This window comes from Leiobunum rupestre, chromosome 10 (genome assembly GCF_980474605.1).
Source record: "Leiobunum rupestre chromosome 10, qqLeiRupe1.1.hap1, whole genome shotgun sequence".
Taxonomy (NCBI): domain Eukaryota; kingdom Metazoa; phylum Arthropoda; class Arachnida; order Opiliones; family Sclerosomatidae; genus Leiobunum; species Leiobunum rupestre.
The window spans coordinates 4029900-4052149 of record NC_143393.1 but is presented as its reverse complement, the minus strand read 5'-3'; the positions used below and the strand labels follow the sequence as shown (position 1 = coordinate 4052149).

Here is a 22250-nt window from a genome sequence, read left to right as displayed (position 1 = left end):
AAAAAGGTATCTTTTTCATCTGAACCTTTTTTAAAAAGGCTAAATGTGTCATCAACGTACCTAGTATACAAGGACGGTTTTACACTGGACGAATTCATAAACCTACACTCGAAGTCATTAAGGAAAATATCGGTAAGTATTGGTGAAAGGCAACTACCCATACTTAGGCCATTTTTTGGAGGTAAAAATTCTTATTGTACACAAAATAGGAATTTTTCACACTAAAGTCTATCAAACTGACAATTTCATTAACCGTTACATCCTCATAATAGTCTTTCAGACGTTTTTCTAAAATTTTTAAAGTTTCATCAACCGGTACTTTCGTAAACAATGATATAATATCGAAAGAGACCATTTCTTTATTGATGGCGGTCTCGGTTTAACTTCTCAACAAACTCTACACTACTTTTGCAAGAGTATCTATGGTCTAAAGATAAGGGCCTAATTTTATTTGCTAAATATTTTTCAAGGCGATAATGAGGACAATTGGTTTTCGATACAATGGGTCGAAACTTCATTCCCAGTTTATGAACTTTTAACAATGCATAAAACCTTGGGGCTTGAAAACTGCTGGGGACTAAATATTTTTTGTATCATCATCTATTGAGAAGATAGGTTCTAAACGTTTCTTTAGTTCAGCTATTAATTTATTAGATTGGTCGAAACGAATCTTCTGATATATTTCATCATCAAGTAATTCATTAATCCCTGTCTCATATTGTGACCTACCGAGAACTACAATTGCGCCACCTTTATCAGCCTTGTTGGAAATAAGATTGTATTTCTTTAATTTTTTAAGATTACAGCGTTCTTTGTAAGTTAGGTTACTTATCTTGTCATTAGTTTTTAAATTATCTAGAATTTTTATTACGTCACATCTTATAATATCACTATTGGGTAGATTGTTTATAAATGGTTCTATTTCTGATATTAGATTTTCAACATTCGGATTTGACAATATAGAAAAGTTTAAACCCAACTCAAGCAAATCTAATTCTTCCTTAGTTAGCCGCACACTAGACTTATTAATCATGAAATTTTGGTTTATTTTGATTAAATTTGACGGCATTGTAGAATTGTTATGTTCTTTGGAAAGTTTTCGGAATTTATTTAAAAGTTTGACTCGTTTTATATCTAAAAGTTTGACTCGTTTTATATCTAAAAGTTTTTCTCTTTTTTCAAAAAAAAAGTTTAGAACAGTATCGAAATGTACATTACGTAAATGACGAGCACATTCTAAATGTAAATTGTAAACTTGAAATTCCAAGGTCGAAATTTCATACCTTTTCTCCTTGATCGATTGTAATAGTAATTTTCGTTTCGTACTTTCCAAAATCCTCCTAGCATAGTGAAAAAGATACCTTTTTAAATTATATAAATTCTTTACACCCTGATATAAAGTTTACTAATGAAAACGAATACGATAATGAGTAGAAGGAAAGTAAGGTCGACACGCCGATCCCGGGATCGTCGGGATCCGAGATTTAAGGGGTGAAATGGGGGTAAAATCGTCGAAAAGTCAATGTATTTATGATATTTCTCGCGACGATTTGTTTTCCCGTATATCAACATATTGTGTCCAGGCCAACTTGTTCATTTATCTACGCTTATCTCGAAAGATACTTGAACGTATATCTTATCGCGTTTTATCGTACGGAATAAGTTGAAATGATGTAAAAAGTGATAACCTAGACGGCGCGTGCGCGGATTACCTCGGGGACGCGGTTAATTTGAATTTAAGAGTGTTTTGACGTCATGGAATATTCGTTGTTAAAGTAGAATGGAAATATTTTTAAACTTCATTTTAATAACATTATCACGTAAGTGGTACTTAAATATGCTTGGCACTTGAATCTATCTCACAAGTATTTCTTAAAACGAATATTTTAAGTATGAGAAACGTATCGTTCTCAAATGATACTTGAATATACTATAAAAGGGGTTGTATATCGTTGTGGGAGGTCATTCCACAGTTAACTGCGGTAGCTATATTCAATATGCCTAAAGCTCAGTATACATGTCCTACGTGCGCGAAAAGTTTTTCTATCAAATCAAATTTAAATCGGCATGTTAGAGAAGTACACGGTGATAGACATAAGTTTATCTGTGAAGTATGTGGTAAGGATGTTGCTAGATTAGAGCATTTTAAGAGCCATCAACGAACTCATGACTTGAACGCACCCGGCCCTTCCGAACCCATGGACCTGTCTCGCACACCATCACCAATGCAACGTTCGCCAGCATCTTCCCGTACACCATCTCCTAGTTTGCTACAAGACATTCAACTGGAATCTACCCGTACACAGCCATCTACATCAGCTTTACCCAACAACCTAACACCATCACCTGTTCCCGCCTCACCAATACTTGATGAAACACCACCAGCATCTCCAAGTATGGTCCAGGCCTTGAATGATACGTTAGCATCTATTCGTTATAATGCCGAAGACTATGATATTGATGCGGGGATGTTTATTTAACGTTACCGAGCCGCTTTCAGTAAATTTCTAACGGAAAGACTCGCCAGTAAGCGTGGAATTAAATGGTTCCTACTCCTAAGATCTGTTTATATGAGACCATTAGGAGGTGCGGAACAAAGAGCGGAAGTACGACCCTATTTCCAAAGCACTATGCAAACAACATTAACGCTCGACGTCATTGAAAACCAGCTGAATGACTGCATTGAAACAATACAGTCAGCAGCGGAAAACTTTGAAGCGACAGGTATGTACTAAAATTTATAAGTTATATTTTGAACTAAAACATTATATTTTTAACAGGATCGGGTTGGGTAATTGATCGTATTCTGTATGTAGAATTAAATGTAGCATCTTACCAGCCGCTACGGGGGTCATCGTATATGGAACTACCTAAAAACTCTCTCAACATCGTGCGATTCTTAATATTAGAAACGAAAATGATGAGAAATGTTTTCTCTGGTCAATTCTAGCTAAACTTCACGCAGTTTCTTGGCTTCATCACTCTAACAGGGTTTCCAAATATACACCTTATGTAAATGAACTTGATACCAGTGATATATCTTTCCCTTTCAAATTAAACGCTACGGAACTTAAAAAATTTGAATTAATGAATAATTTATCAATATCTGTGTTTGGCTTCTCGGGAGATATATTCCCCCTTTACGTAAGCGCTAACAAGTGTGGTAAGGAAAGGGAGGTTGATTTACTATACATCACCGATGAAACTAAGGATATTGACGATGGGAATAGACATTACTGTCTTATACGAGACCTAGGAAAACTGTTACAGCATCTAACAAAAAACAGAAGTACAAGTTATTATTGCAGGTAATTTAGTTTCCAATATATTAGTTGGCAATCTACTAATTATTTTCTGTATTAGAATGTGTCTTCACCGATTCAGCGGTAATAACGCTGAACAGCGACGTGATGCGCATATCGAAGAATGCGCCACCCACGGCGTCCAAAAAACAGTTTTCCCTACCAAGAAGAAGACGCTTTATTTTGATAAATATGAGTGGACGGAAAAAGTAAAAATAAAAATTATTTAATTTAACTCTTAATGAAATGAAATTATTAGGTGCAGTATGTATTTTACGCCGATTTTGAAGCAATCCTACCGAGAGTTCAAGGATGTGATCTAGATCCCGATTTAAATACCAGCAAAGTAAACATGCACATCAGCTGCGCGTATTCGAGGGTGCTTGTTGGACCTAACGGTAAGTTTTTTTTCAAAATTCCCTTTTAGATATATTATAAGAGAATACTTATAGGTGTACCTGTTCGAACCGATTGCTACCAATGATTATAACCCCGGAGGAGGAGGAACAATTTCAAGCTGCTACGCTTTGCTACATTTGTCAGAAGCAGCTAAATCAGGGAAATATGCCCGCTTTTCGAGATCATTGTCATTTCACTGGCAAATATAGGGGGCCAGCGCATAACCTCTTTAATCTTCAAAAGAAAGTTCCAGAGTTTATCCCTGTTTTCCTTCATAACCTTAGCAGGTGATTTTATTAAGTTAATTAACCAGGAAATAAACCTAATAATAATAAATCTTCATAGATACGATTTACATCTTATATGTCAGGAGATTGGTCATTTTAAGGAACAGACACTTGACTGTATTCCTTCCACTAGCGAAAATTATATTTAACTCAAACTAGGTTAAATATATTTAATTATGAATTTAACCTTAACAGTAATTTTAGGTTTTTAGACTCATCGATTTCTAAGCGATAGCCTCGATGCTCTAGTATCTAATCTCGTTTTGGAAGGAGCCAGTAAATTTCAGATTGTTAAGAAATATTTTGAAAGTGATAAAGTTCAACTGCTTTTACGGAAGGGAGTCTACCCGTACGAGTTTATGGACGATGAAAAGAAATTTGACGAGACGATGCTGCCACCTAGAGAAGCGTTTTTCAGTTCATTGAAAAATCAAAATATTTTAGAATCTGATTATTTACACGCCCAAAATGTTTGGACAGCGTTTAATATTCAAATATTAGGTAAAATTACTATAGTATAAATATTTCAAATCTCTTAACCTCGGTTTTCGTAGGGGAATACACCGACCTCTATGTGAAAAGCGATGCGTTGCTCTTAGCCGACGTTTTTGAAAATTTTAGAACATTATCTATAACTCATTATAAACTAGATCCCGCTCACGCTTACACCGCACCAGGTTTAGCCTGGCAAGCAGCTTTGAAGATGACCGATGTTCGCCTCGATCTCATACTTGATATAGATCAACACTTATTTATTGAAAAGGGTAACGCTTTTTGATATTTTAAATATTATTGTATTTACATTGAATTTTAAGGTATTCGAGGCGGTGTTTCAATGATCTCAACTCGTTATTCTGAAGCGAATAACAAATATATGCCCGACACATATGATTCGTCTAAAGAGAGCAGTTATATATGCTATTTAGGTAATTTACATTTTTTAAAAAAAATATATTTATTTTTTATTTTTTTTATTTTAATTATTTTTTTTAATTATATTAATTAACTTAATTTAACTTAATTGAAGATGCTAATAATTTGTACGGTGCTGTTATGTGTGAACCACTACCGCTAGGCGACTTCCAGTGGGTTCAGGAGGATGATTTGCAAACACTCTGTGAAAATATTCTGAGTATTCCCAATAACGTTGAAAACGGATACATTTTAGAGGTAAATAACAAGTGTTATAATTATTGAATTATATTTTTAAAGAATTGTTTCCTTTGCAGGTGGATCTTGCATATCCTCCAGAGTTGCATGACTTACATAACGATCTCCCAGTAGCGGCGGAATCTAAAGTTATTACACATGATATGCTATCTCCATACTCCAAAGATCTCTTAGGAAAATTAAATATTAAGGAGAATCAAAGTCTACCAAAACTTCTTCCTAATTTAAATAATAAAGAGAAATACATAGTACATTACCGCAATTTAAAATATTATGTAGAATTTGGTTTGAAAATAACCAAGGTTCATCGAGCTCTAACCTTCACTCAAGGAAAATGTTTAGAAAAATATGTTAGATTCAACACTGAACAGAGGAAATTATCCAAGAGTTCATTTGAAAAGAATTTCTGGAAACTTATGGTTAACTCTGTTTTCGGGTAAATCAATTTAAATTTTTTATTGCTGTTTTTTCCCTTACTTCATTTAATTCTTTAGAAAAACAATGGAAAATTTACGGAAGCATATAAATTTCGAGTTGATTCATAAACCAGAAAGAATGTTAAAAGTTACAAGTTCCCCGCAGTTTGAACACTTTACCATCTTTAATGAAGAGTTAGCCGGCGCTCATAAGAAGAGAGCTAAAATTGTTCTTAACCGGCCTATATTTACCGGATTCACCATTCTAGATTTATCCAAGGAGCTCATGTATCGGTTCCATTATGGATTCATAAAAAATACGTACGGGAACAAAGCATCACTATTATTTACAGACACTGGTAATTTAATTTAATATGCATTTTTTATTTAAATAGTACTAATATATAAAATATTTACAGACAGTTTAACGTACAACATTAAGACGGATGATGTTTATAAAGACTTTGAAGTTCATAAAAACCGCTTTGACTTCTCTGATTATCCACCTTCGCATTTCCTTCATTCTAATCAGAATAAAAAAGCTCTCGGTTATTTTAAAGACGAGACAAATTCGCAGTTAATTCAAAGCTTTGTAGGACTTCGTCCAAAGCTTTATTCTATTATATTGTACGGGGAGTCTAAGACCGCTGAAGAGATAGAAAAGGAGTTGCGATTGGGGAAATCTTTAGAGTCAATTTTAAACCATAAAAAGGTTTGTAAGGGCGTTGCCATGAACGTTATTAGAAACGTCATCCGCCACGAAGACTATGAACGTTGTCTTTTTAATCAAGAAACCATGTCAGCCGAGATGATGCGTATAGCTAGTTTCAAGCATGAACTATTTACTTTAAATACTAGAAAACTTTGTTTATCACCAAATGATGATAAGAGATAAATTCTACCCTGCGGGGTTCGTACATTAGCGCACGGTCATAAAGATATTGAAAAATTATAATGAATGCTTATATTTATGTATATATAAAAAAAACTGCTATTGCTATAAATTGTAAAAAAATTATTTTATTGGATACATTTTACACATAAACTCTTTAATCATTTTATCGTTTACATATTTATCTTTCTTAAACCTAGACACAATGTTATACATTTCTATTCCTTTACACCTGTTTATAGCAAAATAGATACAGAATGCTCCACACGTATTACTAGAATTACTCTGTAATTGATTAGAATTAAAAGTTACAGTTTTACTGTTTCGTTCAATAAAGTCATTAAATTTAAAATAATCTGGCGGGTTTCCAAAGGAATCCATGAATTAACTATTTTTATGTTTAGAAAAATATATTAGAACCCAGTGTTCTCCAGGTTCAGCACTCGTATCGGTATTTACAATAAATAGACAAGGGAATATTTTTACGTATTTAGGTAGCTTGTCAGCCGCGAACACGCCTTGAAATATACTTTTAGTACTTAAATCTTTTTCAAGAATTTTAGTTATCTGTAGCGAATCCATTAATTACTGTAATCGAAAATCACGGTTCGATTTTTATCAATTTCAATCAAATTTTGAAACTCAGCGTAAATTAGAATGGAAATCGTCTCCGGTAACGGTTTTGCAAATTTTAATTCTAATCTCAGGTTACTGTTTTTTACAAGATGCAAGTGATTAGCGTTGTTATTAAGATCCGAGGTTAAATTGTACGCGAATAAACAATTTCCGTTAGGGTAATCTCCCCGACTTATCTGATTCCCTTCATCTACGTTCCACTGATTAGTTTGAATGAAAAGATTGCAATACGCTTGAATATATAGATTTTCCTCAAAGTTTAGAGATAACGCCTTATGAGGGACGCTGCTACCGTCAATGTACAATCCAATGCTTGATAAATCGAAATGTTGAAAGTTGTACGGGGATTTTTTCAAATCTCCTAGAAACGCTTTTTGTTCCACAAACCCGATAACAACTTTCTTAGGTGCTTGTCCGGTAAATAAATGATCTTGCACACTAGCCATAAGACCAGCGGGTATAGAAAATGAGGTGCACTCCGAACGAGTTACAGGATATTTAGCGGTTCCATATTGTAACGCCTTGGCTTGAGCGAGCGATAGTTCCGGTATCACTTTAACTTTCCTCAGATAAAGGGAAGCTGATAAAATCTCCACTTTACATTTTACGTCGGAATGAACGCAAAAAGCTGCTCTATTTTTATCGAATTTAAATTTCAAATTAACCATATTTAATAAAAAGCGTGGTTGTTGACATAAATCAGTATGGACTACGCCTAACAAGTCAATCGCCCCTTTTTGCGCTAAACTCGCTCGTTTAGAGAAACCATCGTTATCGAAAAATGAATCGAACTTTCCAGGCGTATCCCGATAGAAAAGTGAACTCGTTAAATAACTTTTTTTCGCAGAATCTCCGAACGTTAATAAAGTTTGTATCATACTTTTATAAGCGTAATTTTGACTGGAAAGTGTTACTGATCTTTCATTAAGACATACGTGGACGTCGCTAAAAAGCGAATGAAGAAACAAATTCTCGGGGGCGATATTGTCGGCTGGAGTTCCGGCGGCCCCACCCGCAACACCTGGAACCGCGGGTTGCGGTAGTTGACCATTATCTTTAGTTACCTTAACTCGAACGTGCAGCAAAGTTTGTGAAAGGTCTATATACGTTTCAGAGTTACCGTTGATAGAAAATGTAATTGATGCGTTATCAACTATATTTGATATTGGATTATACTCAACCCATTCTCCACCAATAATCGAAGATTGTGTCATAGGTACTTGAAACAAATCTAGCTCGGAATTTATACACTCAACTGAGTGCGGGTGTAAAAGGGACATTATGAGAATATATCGGAACGTTTAGGGAACCGTCCTTTCGCTATCCTGCCTGCTGTTGAAATGGCGCTTTTCGACTGAGTTCGTTTCCTTTTATTTCCGGAACCCGTCATTCTTTTAATATGATCCGTAGCTGAAGATGTTAGTCTCATGGCTTCATCAGCTGCTGAAGCTAAAGTTTCCTTTCTGGCGTTAATAGAATGCGATTTAAGCGCTGTTTTAATTGGGACTCCGCTAACAACATCGGTCGCTACTTTCGCTCCGGTACTTAAAAGTTTTTTTCCCAAGTAAGTAGCGCCTTTCTTCAGTAAAGGTACCGCGAATCTAAACGCCGAAGATAATATATTTCCTAGTCCATGTCCTCTTTGCACGGCTAAACCTCTATATACAGGTATTCCACCGAAACCAACCTGGTTTAAATAGTAACTTTCATAATCAGTTCTTGAAGGTGAATATTCAGACCTCATGATATTAACTGTTCTTCATTCTAGCTTAAGAGAGCGGTGTGTCCTGAATGATTAAAGGTTTATAGTGAGGTCCACATTTTACGGGGTTTAAAATGTAATACAACGTGAGCTTTTCCACTATGAAACTGTATTGGCTCACCTAAATCATCTGTTATATTAATCTCTATAGTCTTAATATTATTACACACGACTGGTAGGCAATGAGGTTGTGAAAATATTTTTGTAGTTGTTTTCCCATTAGACTCGGCTTTCTCTTCGACGCTTATGATTCTTAATAGAGGTGCTAAACTATTCCCAACAACGCTATTTTCAACCAGATCAGAATAAACGAATAAGGAATGTAACCCAGCGTTCATATCAACTGGGTAGGGGGCTATCATTGAATTTAAAATGGTGAAATCATTATCTCTTCTATCCTTAAAACCTAGTAAAATCGATAGATCGGGGCCAATTACAGCTCTGATTTTCGGTTGCAATTTAACTTTAATTCGATTAGAATAATTTAAATAAGCGAATGTAACTTGTTCTTCTTGGTTGTGGACGTTCATAACATGTAATAGTTCTTCCGGAGTTTTATAAAAACCCGCGGGAACTTCAATTATTTTATCATATTCGAGAGAGTCTTTAACTAGAGGGTTATCAGTCATTTTATCATATTCGAGAGGGTCTTTAATAACCAATAGATTAGGTTTTCGAACGTTATGCCATGTCCGAGGATAGCTTATTTCCGCTAACCCAACTTCGTACTGTTCCTCAAATCTTAACGGTTCAGCTAAATACGTTCGAAATTTACCAACGCTATTATCTTGGTAATATAATGACGAGGAATCTGAAGGTAGCGTTACGTAAAAACTCATTTTAAATCCACTTCTTGTCGTAATCTTGCCACTTGACATACAGTTCTACGCGGCCGTCCGATTTTTTCCTCTTTTTTATTACTTTTTCGATTATGAAGTAACAGTCTTTTAAATCTCGACCAACAATCTGAACCTCTTCTCGATAGAATACTCCTAAAATGGGGTTAGAATTTAAATCCATCAGCTTATATACAGGTGGGTCACGTGGTAGTCTCTAAGCTATTTTAAACAATTCTGTAGTAAAATTCGGGTTATATTTCTTATCGAAAATTGATAAATTTCTACTTATTCTACAAATATCTCCAATTTCAAACGCGTATGTTAACGGAGGAGAAAAATTTACCGAACCGTAAAGATTTTTCCATATTTTAGCAGAGTTATCTAGAGTAACTTCCGCGGGTTTACATTTAATTGATCTGTTATATTGTTATAAGCGTTTATAATATCATCTAAAACGTCGATATATTTAAGGGTGTTATTCTGCGTGAAATAGCGATATAAACGAGATTTAAAACTTCTAATGAATCTTTCAATAGTGGACGCTTTCATTTCTGATCGAGTAGCGAAAAAGTTAATACCCCTTCGTTGTAATTCACTCTGCACTTCTTGACAGACAAATTCGTTTCCATGATCACTTTGAATTCTTTTCGGTTGACGGCCTTTTTCAAAAACGTTACGTAACGCTTCTAAAATTGTTACACCTTTCTTATTTTTAACCGCTACAGCCATAGCGTATTTGCTAAATATGTCGATAATACATAATACGTAGCGAGATCCTGAATTATATTTAGACAGCTTCTGAAAATCTGCCAAGTCCGCTTGCCACTGTTCGTCAATTCCATAAACAATAGTTCGATTTCGTTTGAATCGTCTTCTAGCAGGTTTATGCAGCGTATATGTATCCTGCTTTATTAGAAATTGTTTTACTTTTTCCAATGAAACCTTTAAACCTTTATTTCGAGCTGAATTATAGAGCGCTCGAACTCCAGCGAATGACCCTGGGTCTGCGGGGTTAGTATAGATCTGCTCAAGTTCTTTCTCCATATTGGGTAATATTTTGTTGTAATGGCATGTAACGCCAAAAAAGGAAATTAAATAATTCTAATATTATAATAACTATGATAATTAATACAGCTGTGATAATTTTCGGTGATTTTGAAAATGATTGTGATAAATAGGCTAAAAGTCCTAAAGAGACCGTTTCTGTACAACCTTCAATTGTAGGCTTATACTATGAAATGAGAACAAAATTATCAGGTTAATATATTTTATTTAGTTTGTATCCAAGGTCTTAGAGGACTAGGTGAAGATGATGATAACATTGAACTACTTGGTGGTGTATGAAATACAGCGAATGTTTTTAACAGTGTCAATCTTACAGGATTTTTAATTAAACGTTTTGAAATATTTGACTTATGAATGCCCTCGTAAAACTCAGTAACTCCTATAGGATCAATCACTGTTCCAGGTGTTTTTCTCACAGCGTCATACAAAAGATCGATTATATTAGATCCTCCAATCACTTGTCCTCGAATAGAAAGCTCTCCTGAGTTAGTCCATCTAATATATCTCGGATCTTCCGTAGTCGCTCGGTATAATGAAATTCCATCGCTAACATAAGTTGCAGGTAGAGAATAAGATATTTGCGCGAACCAAGTTTTAGGTCGTTCAGAGTTTTCAATAACGGGAGAGATTTGCTCTTTACGTACGTAAGTTAACCGTCGTTGGAGTTTGATTGTATAATGCTAATTTCTCTGATTCGTTTAAATCTGGATTATCTAGAATAGATTTCATTTCATCATCGAGTGTCTTCTCTTTTTGAAGTTCAGGTGTTTCTTCTGTTTTGGAAGGTGTATTGTTTTTTAATCTCTCCATTACATCTTCAGGTACTAGAAGCATTTTTCGAGCCATCATCGGTTTATAGCTCGGCTTATTGCACTTCCGGCGACTGAGCTAACGATAGATAGCAGTGGCGCTAATAAAAATGGAAGAAAACCACCCTTTTGTGCCAGTATGTTTCGTCGTTTTGATAAAGGGTTCTTCTTCGACACGTTTCGTATAACCGCGCTATGTTTCTTTAACCGCTTACGATGACGTTCTGACAGTTCAATTGTTCCGTGCAATACATTTATACAACATTCAACGAGAGCCAATATAGCTTCCTTGGTAGCGTATTTAATAGCTGTCTTTCTTTGATTTAGATTACAGGATGTTAGGAAACGTAGAAAGTCTATGTTTTTCTTAACTCGTTTTGAGACATCCATTTATAGATTTTCTTAGCCTTTCTTAAAGCGCAATGAACAGTTTCGGAATGAAAAGGACAGTCTAATTCAACGTCTTCTAGTTCTGATAATTTAGGACAACCGGTATCTTCGATGTTAGTTACTGGAACACCGAGGAGTGTCGATAATACTGCAGCTTTTTCTAAACCTTTGGTGAAAAACGAAGTCGCTTTTTCCGCTATCTGATTGCAAATGTCACGTCTCGTTCTGTAAGGACGTTCGCCGTCATCCCATCGAAGATGACAAATGTTATGAGATATCCATCTGCATTGTCTTTTATCTTCGTTTGAAAGCTCTTTGAAAGGGTATGGAGATTTGAAAGTAAACACTTCCGATTCTTCAGTTTCTAATACTACGTAAGCTAATTCTTTTATAATCCACTCTCGATTAACCCTAAAAAAATTCCCTTCTATAATACACTTCATTTTGGAATAAAGACAGCCGATTCTTCACCCGGTATTAAACCTGTTCGTAGTAAATACTGATCTGGGGTGTGAGGTTTCAAGTCAACTAATAAATACCCAAACTTCCGTGACGTAGCTTGTTGAAACGCATCAATAACGTATTTGCTATTGGTTGGAGATATCTGCCTCGCGAGATGATAAATTGTTGATTTATCTCGTGGTGATTTAAAAATAAATAGATAATGAGCATTTAAATTTAAAGTTCTTATTTCTTTTCCGGGGTAATAAAGGTTTTGCATTAAAATTAGTACGGAGGTGTTTCTGTGATGAGATCCACGAATAAATAAATTAGTTACATCTTTATTATTAGATATCTCGCATAACAAATCGTCTAAAATAACTAAATTCCTAATTTGCGGGTTTAATATATTAACATCGAGTAACCCTTCGTGAAACTCGACTGAAGGTGTGTGTTCTAATATTGATTGAAATAGTTTCGGCTGATACTCGGTATAACACCATATTATCCTCTCCGGAGGAGGGGATATACAGGTCTTCTTATATTGAATCAACCGTCCCACCAGGAATGATTTCCGCATTGGGTGGACCCGGCTACAAGCCCATTCATTGGATGTTGTAAGCTTAAATCCATAATGGTAAATGAGAATCGGAACATTAGTGCAATCAATTTTATTAGTTTTTTAACAAGTTTTTAGCATTGCATATTATTAGTGACATTATATTATTTAAAATTTCTTTCGACAATTCACAGCGAATAGTAAACATTTCAATAATATTTTCACAATCTACCGACATAATTATTTCATAAAAATGCAAATCTACACGCTTAGAATAATCCGTCATGATACAATCATGCTGGAGTTGAGATGGATGATCAATTTGACAGCCATTACACGCTTTCTTCAGAGCTTCGTGTAATTGTTTAATTACAACGTTAGTCATCGCCTCCTTTATTTCCTTGATTTTCTTTAAACACTTCTGAATCGACTCGTACTGGTCGAGGAAATTCAACCAAGAAGATTGAGCGAAAGCTACCCCCTCTTTAGTCGGTAACAGTTTTCCATAGTTTACTCCATAACCATGGTACATTTGTCTAACATCTAAAACCTTTTGTTCGGCAAATCTATGAACCGAAAACCGTTTGGTTTCAGAACCTGTGAAAACCCACGAAGTTTCAGCTTCGTTATTGAAATAAGCTTCAATGGCATCTTTCTTTGTCCATAGCTCTTGCAGTTCCGCTTCTGTTAGTTTGATACCCTTTGTTAAATCTAATAGACCGCAGTGGATGGTTTCATCTGCGTAAACGATTAACCCTTTGTCAGCAGACACAGGAAATGAGCAATTCCTATAAAATAAATACATTAAGACAAAGTTAAGAATTATCACTGAGTATTCCTAGTTACATTTTAAGGTTCCTCGGAGTCACTTCCAATACAATTCAGATGGTGAACTTTCTAAATATGGTCTTACTATTATACGGTTTTCCCTTTTTATACTCTGAAATTATTTATCTTCGATATCTTATTTATTAAAATGGAGTTTAAAATTAATTCCATTCTACGTATACGCATTTTGAAGTGTATCGCGTTACGTATATAGGAATTTACCCGGTCCTCATACGGAATCACGTGTACAATTACAATACTTGAGAACGATACGTTTCTCATACTTAAACTTTAGATATTCGTTTGAAATACTCGTGAGAAAGGTTCAAGTGTCAAGCATATTTAAGTACTACAATGATATTAAAATGAAGTTTAAAAATATTTCCATTCTACGTCATTTTAACAACGAATATTCCATGACGTCAAAACACTCAAATCCATGTTTTAAATTCAAATTAACCGCGCCCCAATCCGCGCACGTTAACCGCGTCTCATATTCCATGACGTCAAAAAACTCTTAAATTCAAATTAACCGCGTCCCCCGGGTAATCCGCGCACGCGCGCCGCCTAGGTTATCACTTTTTACATTATTTCAACTTATTCCGTACGATAAAACGCGATAAGATATACGTTCAAGTATCTTTCGCGATAATCGGAGATAAATGAACAAGTTGGCCTGGACACAATATGTTGATATACGGGAAAACAAATCGTCGCGAGAAATATCATAAATACATTGACTTTTCGACGATTTTACCCCCATTTCACCCCTTAAATCTCGGATCCCGACGATCCCGATCCCGGGATCGGCGTGTCGACCTTACTTTCCTTCTACTGTAATGAATTAAATTTCTTGGATGTTAATATAACAAGTTGGCAAGCCAAAATATACCTCTCCTCGGAAGAATTGTCCCTTGTGGTATTAATTTATCGAGATAACCCTTAAAGATATATCTCCGCAATTTAGAGTTATTTGTTAAAAATGTTATCCCAGTTCTATCCCGCCCGGTATAAAATTTTAATTATAATTAAAATAATTGAGACGAAACGACCAATTTTAATTTATTCAGAATATCAAAAGTTAAGTAGTTACAACAGTGAGTTAGACGTACTATAACAATGCACAATTGAATTAAACCCTTTTTACAGTACAAGTTTGTCAGTTGAATATAATACAAAGCATATTTTAATGAAAGAAATATCTACAGAGGGTATTATAACGACCGTTCGCTTTTTGGTTTATAATTTTAACGGAATCGGGCCGATTTTAATTAAACTATAGTTTATCGAAATTTTGTTAAGAGAATATTCCCTAAGGCCGCGCGATAAATTTACGATAATAATTTCCCGTCGCCGTTATATCGAAAATTTAGTTGATTCGGGATTGCCAGAACTTTAATGTTGTGGGCGAGTGATTAGAAAATAAAATGGCAACCAGAATTATGCAAAATTATAAATGTTTATTTTTATTCAGAACATTCTATGGAACGTTCTAGATTTAACTTTCATCAATAACCCAACAATATATACCTCCTACGTAATTGTACAGAACTGGTACTCAAGTGTCTAAGACTAGATTTGTTTTAGTTCATCGTGATTGAAAAATAAACCAAAATACACTTACACTTAAGTAAATATCATAAATTATACTGAGTAATTTTAACTACCTTACTATAAACTCTTGCCTTAATTAACAGCTGAGAGCTGTTCGCTACTAATTACTTCCAATCTACTTAATTAGCCTCACAGGTTGAGTTGATAATTTCAAGGGTATAATTAGGTTATTCCAATTCAAAAAATAAAAACAATCAATTTTATCTTACAGCTGACTTGAGTTAGTTCACAATTACTTAAACACTTTCAGTCTTAAACACGCACTGTTCATACACTTAAGTCCATTCCCTCACGTTCCAAACGCGAAACACAATTTAACTCTTTTCTTGACCGATTGAAGGAGCTCCACTACGAATTTCCATTGAAAAGGTCTGGAAACAATAACAATTAAGGAAATGATTTATTTTCCAATGATTGTTATTTAAAATTTAATAATTTATAAATTAACACTAACTTAAATAAAATATATTCCGTTAAATATTGCAGAGTTATCAATTATTTTAAAACGCGATGTATTACAATACAGTATTCGTAAAAAAATTCAAGGCGGCAAGGCCCGAGACCAAGAACCAAAACAAACAAACGAATGCGCACGCAACTTATCGTTTTCCTCTTTCTGTATCAGCGAACGTGCATTGTGCGATACCCTGAAAAACCACTTTTACGCCAGCATAAGCTCTTCTCGCCACGAGGAGGAAAAACGAGTTTTGAGAAAATTCAGCAGCTAACGGTGACGCCAACGTTAATATTTTTTTATAGTGTGCGACGGCCTTTAGGTTGGAGCATTCCTGCTTCTCTAAAAACGGCAGAAACCGGGTTTTCGAAGTGGGGGGTAGAATTTATTTTTTTCCCGAATTCTGATGTCATACGTGGGCGCTCGACACGAGTCGCGTTGAAGCACCGTGGTTGCCGCAGCCGTTCTTTGTATTGTTTTTCTGGTTTGTTAGCGGTAAGTTAATCTTTGGATTTTATTTGTTACAATTTATGGCTTAAGTAATAATAGTTTATTAATATAATAATATTATTCTAAACTGTCATTAAGAATTTAATATTTAAGGTGTGTTGATCAATGATATAAGACTTTTGTTACTTTCGCCTTTGCTGTGAAATCACTATGCAAAATTTTAATTTCTTTCAACGGTTTTAGAAATAAATGAAATAGTGAAATTACATTATTAATCTATTATGCACGATCCTAATCCCATATAACTATCACCTCTTATTTAGTTTTAAAGAACCCTGTTTAGTTTAATATGTATGAACATTAATTTATGATTGAATTTGGTTTTGTTCATATTTGTAATGTTCAATAAAGTATGGTTTTTTTTTTTCATAGCTATTGTGTTATCCCCCCTGAAATATGCTGCTGTGTAAAAATGGAATTGGGAAAACGAAAAATTAAGGGACATCATATCATGGTTTCCGACAAGATGAAAATTTACAAGCTCTTCAGCCCTAAGGATCTTAATGTTCGTTACAAAAATGTACGAGTCATTTTTAGTCAAGACTCATACTAATGACATGACAAAAAAGTGTCTAGCTAATTACTAGGTACACCGGGCTATAAATTCTGACACACTGTACTTAAATAAAATGATTTTAAATCTTAAAGCTTTACTTTTGCGAAATTTTTAATAAGCCTAAATAAATTTTAAACGAATTATCTGAGGTTTGATAATTTATTTTAGCTATATTAAATTTTTACTTACGCCATAAATATTTTAATATTAACTGAAGATATAATTGCTATGAATATAATGAATTTATTATATAAATATACATAATATACATAATTATAAATATAAAATATAATTATAATATACAGGGTGTTAACTAAAACCTATACAGAGTCAATTACTCAAAATGTGTTTTATGTAAGAATTTGAAATTTCCAGGTTACATAGAGGGTACAGGGGTACAAATGCCAATGAAAATTTCAATGACCTTGAACCAGGTCTTCAAGGTCATCCAAATTTTATCTCGAGAAGAATGGTGTCAATTAGAAATGTGTTCTACGTTTCATACTTAGTCTAAACAGCTTTGACCCAATCTAATTTGACCCATGGGAAGCCGAGAAATGTTAGGCTAAAAACCATAAGGTCATGTGTGGTATTCTAATCAAGACACGACATTTAAGGACTTATAAATCGAAAACTACCAGATCTATTGGATCAAAATTGTCGTGACACTCTAAACTGAGTGGGGGGGGTTCGAAATTTGTATTTTATGATGACCTCGATCGAATGTTTCAAGGTCATCATAAAATACAAATTGAAAATTTATCTCGAGAACCATTAGGAGTAGGAGAATGGTTCCAATTAGAAAAATGCCCGACAAGGTTTTTTAAGTCAAATTACCTTTTACCCGAGGAAAATAAACCAACAAAACTCCGAAATAAACGTTAATTAATTGATTTAAGACGTTCCAAGTATTTTTATTACGTTTTTTTAGTTTAAATGTTTTAAACACAAAAGAAACTAAATAAGTAATTTAAATATATAAGCAACTAATAAACGTAAGAATTAATTACAAATAATGAAAAAACTGAAGATTAACTTTCAAATAATAATGAACATAACAATGATAATGTAATGTTTCAAGCTCTCTTAAATTCTAGACTAATTTTATTTAGTTTTCAAAAATACCTCCATTGGCTACTAAGCATGCTTGCTCTCGTGTATTAGTTGCTTATTTATTTCAATTACTTATTTAGTTTCTTTTGTGTTTAAAACACTTAAACTAAAAATCTTAATAAAAATACTTCGTAAGTCTTAAATCAATTAATTAACGTTCATTTTGGTGTTTTATGGGTTTATTTACCTCGGGTAAAAGGTAATTTGACTTAAAAAAATTGGCGGGCATTTTTCTAATTGGAACAATTCTCCTACTCCTAATGGATCTCGGATTAAATTTTCAATGACCTTGAACTAATGTTTCAAGGTCATCACAAAATACAAATTTCGAACCCCCCCACTCAGTTTAGAGTGTCACGACAATTTTGATCCATTAGATCTGGTAATTTTCGATTTATAAGTCTTTAAATGTCGTGTCTTGATTAGAATACCACACACGACCTTATGGTTTTTGGTCTAACATTTCTCTCTTGGTCAAATTAGATCGCGTTAAGGTGTTTAGACTTAATATTAAACGTAGAACACATTCATATTGGAACCATTCTTCCAATCCTAACGGTTCTCGAGATAAAATTTGAATAACTTTGAAGACATGGCTCAAGGTCATTGAAATTTTCATTGACATTTGTCCCCCTGCACGCTCTATGAAGCCTGCAAATTTCAAATTCTTACATAAAACACATTTTGAGTAATTGGCTTTGTAACATTTTTAGTTAACATCCTGTATATAATATTATATAATATATATAATATTGTAAAATATATGTTATGTAATATAATACATAATTAAAATACATATTATATAATACAATATATATTATTATAATACATATAATATAATAAATAATGAAATATAATATATAATATATAATATAATGAAATATAATATATAATATATGATATAATGAAATATAATATATAATTATAATATATAATATATAATTATAATATATAATATATAATTATAATATATAATTATACTTATATAATTCAAAAACATTATTAGGAAAAATTGTTTTAATACCTGATTATTTGGTTTCTCTCTCTCTCTCTCTCTCCCTCTCTCCCTCTTTCCCTCTTTCCCTCTCTCCCTCTCTCCCTCCGAGCCGTTTCGGAAAATCTCCAAAACTCGTTCGTTGAATGCGCCCCTCTTGGGGTTGAGTAACCGAAACACTATTATTCGGTATTCGGGTAAGATTTCTTGGAACCGAGTTAACGCGTCCAGCCCTGCGCAATCGTCATCGGATAACACAGCGTAAGCTAAAAGTTCCCTATCCTCCAAGGTCAGTAACTGCGCTTCAAAATTTTTACCCCTACTTCGTCTTATAGTGTTATATTTTCTTTTAAGTTCTAAATTATCTTTATTAATTATATGCTTTCGGTGAGTCATGGCTACTACAAGCGCGCGTGTTAAACAATTTTTATCAGTGTTATTTATTGTAATGGTACATAGTTCATAAAAGAACTCATTTTCATTGACCCACCTTTGGATTACACTTTTTGCCCAATTTAGGTATTTTAAGGTTTGCCCAACTTCTTGGATAGGTACCATAGTTTTGGGTAAAATTTTACCCATTATGGGTACCATTTGACCCAACCTTTTTAAGAGTGAAGGAGATATATGTTTGGGTTTTTTGAGGGAAAAGTATAGAAAATATTCGTTGGAAAATATACTGTTGCGATTTCTGAAGAAAAACATCAAAGAATATTTCCAAAGAAATATACCTTATGAATTTCCAAGGGATAACTTCGGAAAATATTCGTAAGAAAATATACCTTACGAATTTCCAAGGAAAAAGGTCGGAAAATATTCGTAAGAAAATATACCTTACGAATTTCCAAGGGAAAACGTCGGAAAATATTCGTAAGAAAATATACCTTACGAATTTCCAAAGGATAACTTCGTATAATATTCGTAAGAAAGTATACCTTACGAATTTCCAAGGGAAAACGTCGGAAAATTTTCGTAAGAAAATATACCCTACGAATTTCCAAGGAAAAACGTCGGAAAATATTCGTAAGGAAATATACCTTAAGAATTTCTAAGGAAACGCTGTAGGGAGAAAATCTTAAGAGATTATCCTTTATAAAAGTTAAAGAGTTTCTCAAGGCATCAATGGTAAAATGTCCGTTAAGGATTTACTCCCAACAACACCTTACAATTCCCAAGAATTTTCCGAACAATCCCTTAGATCTAATTGGTCCCGACGTTGACAACTGACGTTAATTTGAAAGCCTGGCCTGCTGACGTTCACGAACGAAACAGAAACCATATCGAAATGCAAACAGTTTTCCAATAGGGTTTCCATTAACGTATAAATACCATTTTCGATATTATTTTCTAGTCTGACATTTAAAGTCCGTCCCAATAGTTCAAAATTTGTGAAATTTTGGACATTATTATTCACTATTTTTACAGAACCTGGTAAATTAGGAAAGGACGGCGGCGGTATTAAAACGTCAGCTAGCCCACCTCCAACTTGGTGGAGAGGAGGTAACGCGTTTTTCTAAGCAGCTATTGCTTGAGACGGTGGAGGCGAATATTGCAGAGCTCGTGAGAAGCCAGCTATGGAGGAGGGAAAATATTACGAGGGGGACTACTACTACTACTACTTCTTCTAGCCGTACGGGCAGCTAACAAAGCTTAAGCTTCCTCGAACATTTCGGCTGCCCTACTGGAAGCAGCGTCTAGTTCCTCCGCGTCCCGTCGGGCAACTTGTACGTTCTTAGACATGGCGAGGGAGCATCCATAGACGTATACGAAGGCGAATCAGCTACTGCTACTTCGATAGGGTCGAGAAAATCAGGTCTTTAAATAGGTCCATATAATTGCCCTGCATTCTCCATGATGACTGAATTACTATATTGATGGGTTAGCTGCGTGATAATCAGACAAATAGTCGATTGGCAATTCCATATATATTAAACCTTCAACCTGCGAATCTGTTACTACAGAATCTGTTGAGGGGGGTACCGACTCACGGCTATCTGTTAAATCTATTACTTCCATTTCTGGAGAATCGTTTAAAGTTACTATAGGTACTTTCGGGTTCTCGTTATCAGTGATATCAATTATTTCAGGGGAGTCAATTGTAATCATTTCAGGGGTGTCAATTAAAATAATATCTGGGAACTGTAAACCTTTCATTTTAATGCCTATTTACTTTGAAAATGAAAACTAACTCCAGAAATTATGATAAAATAATCAAAATGAACTTGCGTAGAGAGAGATCTTCAAATAAACGTGTACTAGACGCACAAAGAACAATAATAGAGTGACGTTCCCCGGATCAAGGATCCCCTTATATAGGGCGAGCTAATTCCCAAAGAAATTGGTCAGTTCTCGAGAATATATTAGTTTAGATATTCAGAGGGTTACGCTAAAATTTATTCTTATTTACGAAAATATTCCAATTAACTTCATTTCCGATATAGACTCTGACGTACAAACATCGGCCATAAACGCCGTCCTGAAACAACCATAAAAAATTATTGCCGTAGTGATAATTTAAATTACAATTTTCTTATTTGAGTTAATTTTGTAGTAATTTGAAAACTTTTCTACCACAAAATTGTAACATTTTCACGGTAGCTCAGAAAATGGTACACGTATACTAATTTAATGTAAATTTCTATTAATTGCATTGTGTTCTAGGATATGATTGTATCACAAGCTCCCGAGAGACGTCTTCCTCTCTATATTGGGTTTTTTCCACTTTAGATATTAAACTGGGTTAATTATATGACGTCAAACAATGGTTTTTTTTTCAAATATTCAAGTGGGCTAATTATATGACGTCAACAATGGGAATCATTCGTTAGTTGCAGTTTCGATCACGAGACGGTTTAATCTTAAGTACGTAGAACTGTTATCTCAGAGAGACAGCCAATAGAATTTAAGGGTTAGTTGTAGTTTTGACCATGTGATGAAATAATGTCGACAAGATACCCAGCAAACACAAATCGTACCTGGACGTCCCAGCATGGTCCATAGAGCCCAGCTTGGTCCCGTACAAAGTTCGTCCTACGGGACGAATAACGGACGTCCCATTTTAGTCCTCGTAGTAACAATTTCGCGACATCCGATATTCTGCCCAATCGACGTCGCATGGATCTCCACTATTCGTCCGAAATATTTCGTCCATCAATGCTATCTAGAGGCACGTTTATCAGCAATTAATTTTTATTTGTTTCACCTGTATTTGTGA

General features: G+C 34.4%; 1 protein-coding gene across 1 annotated transcript; it reads left to right on the top strand.

The window, feature by feature from the left end:
• The first annotated feature begins 3132 nt into the window (after positions 1-3132).
• LOC149923373 (uncharacterized) lies at positions 3133-20553 on the top strand. Its single transcript, XM_090161604.1, has 10 exons — positions 3133-3308; positions 3364-3511; positions 3562-3667; positions 4543-4752; positions 4804-4914; positions 5016-5158; positions 5461-5594; positions 5653-5933; positions 5994-6122; positions 20462-20553. The coding sequence occupies exons 2-10, from the start codon at positions 3365-3367 to the stop codon at positions 20551-20553; spliced, it is 1353 nt and encodes a 450-aa protein (XP_090017730.1). The 5' UTR covers positions 3133-3308; position 3364.
• Positions 20554-22250: the final 1697 nt, after the last annotated feature.

Coding starts and splice junctions, on each gene's coding strand:
- LOC149923373 (XM_090161604.1), top strand. CDS start 3,365: ATGTGTCTTCACCGATTCAGCGGTAATAACGCTGAACAGCGACGTGAT. Junction 3,668..4,542: donor AGTAAACATGCACATCAGCT/GCGCGTATTCGA, acceptor CGGTTTTCGTAG/GGGAATACACCGACCTCTAT. Junction 5,934..5,993: donor ACTATTATTTACAGACACTG/GTAATTTAATTT, acceptor AAATATTTACAG/ACAGTTTAACGTACAACATT.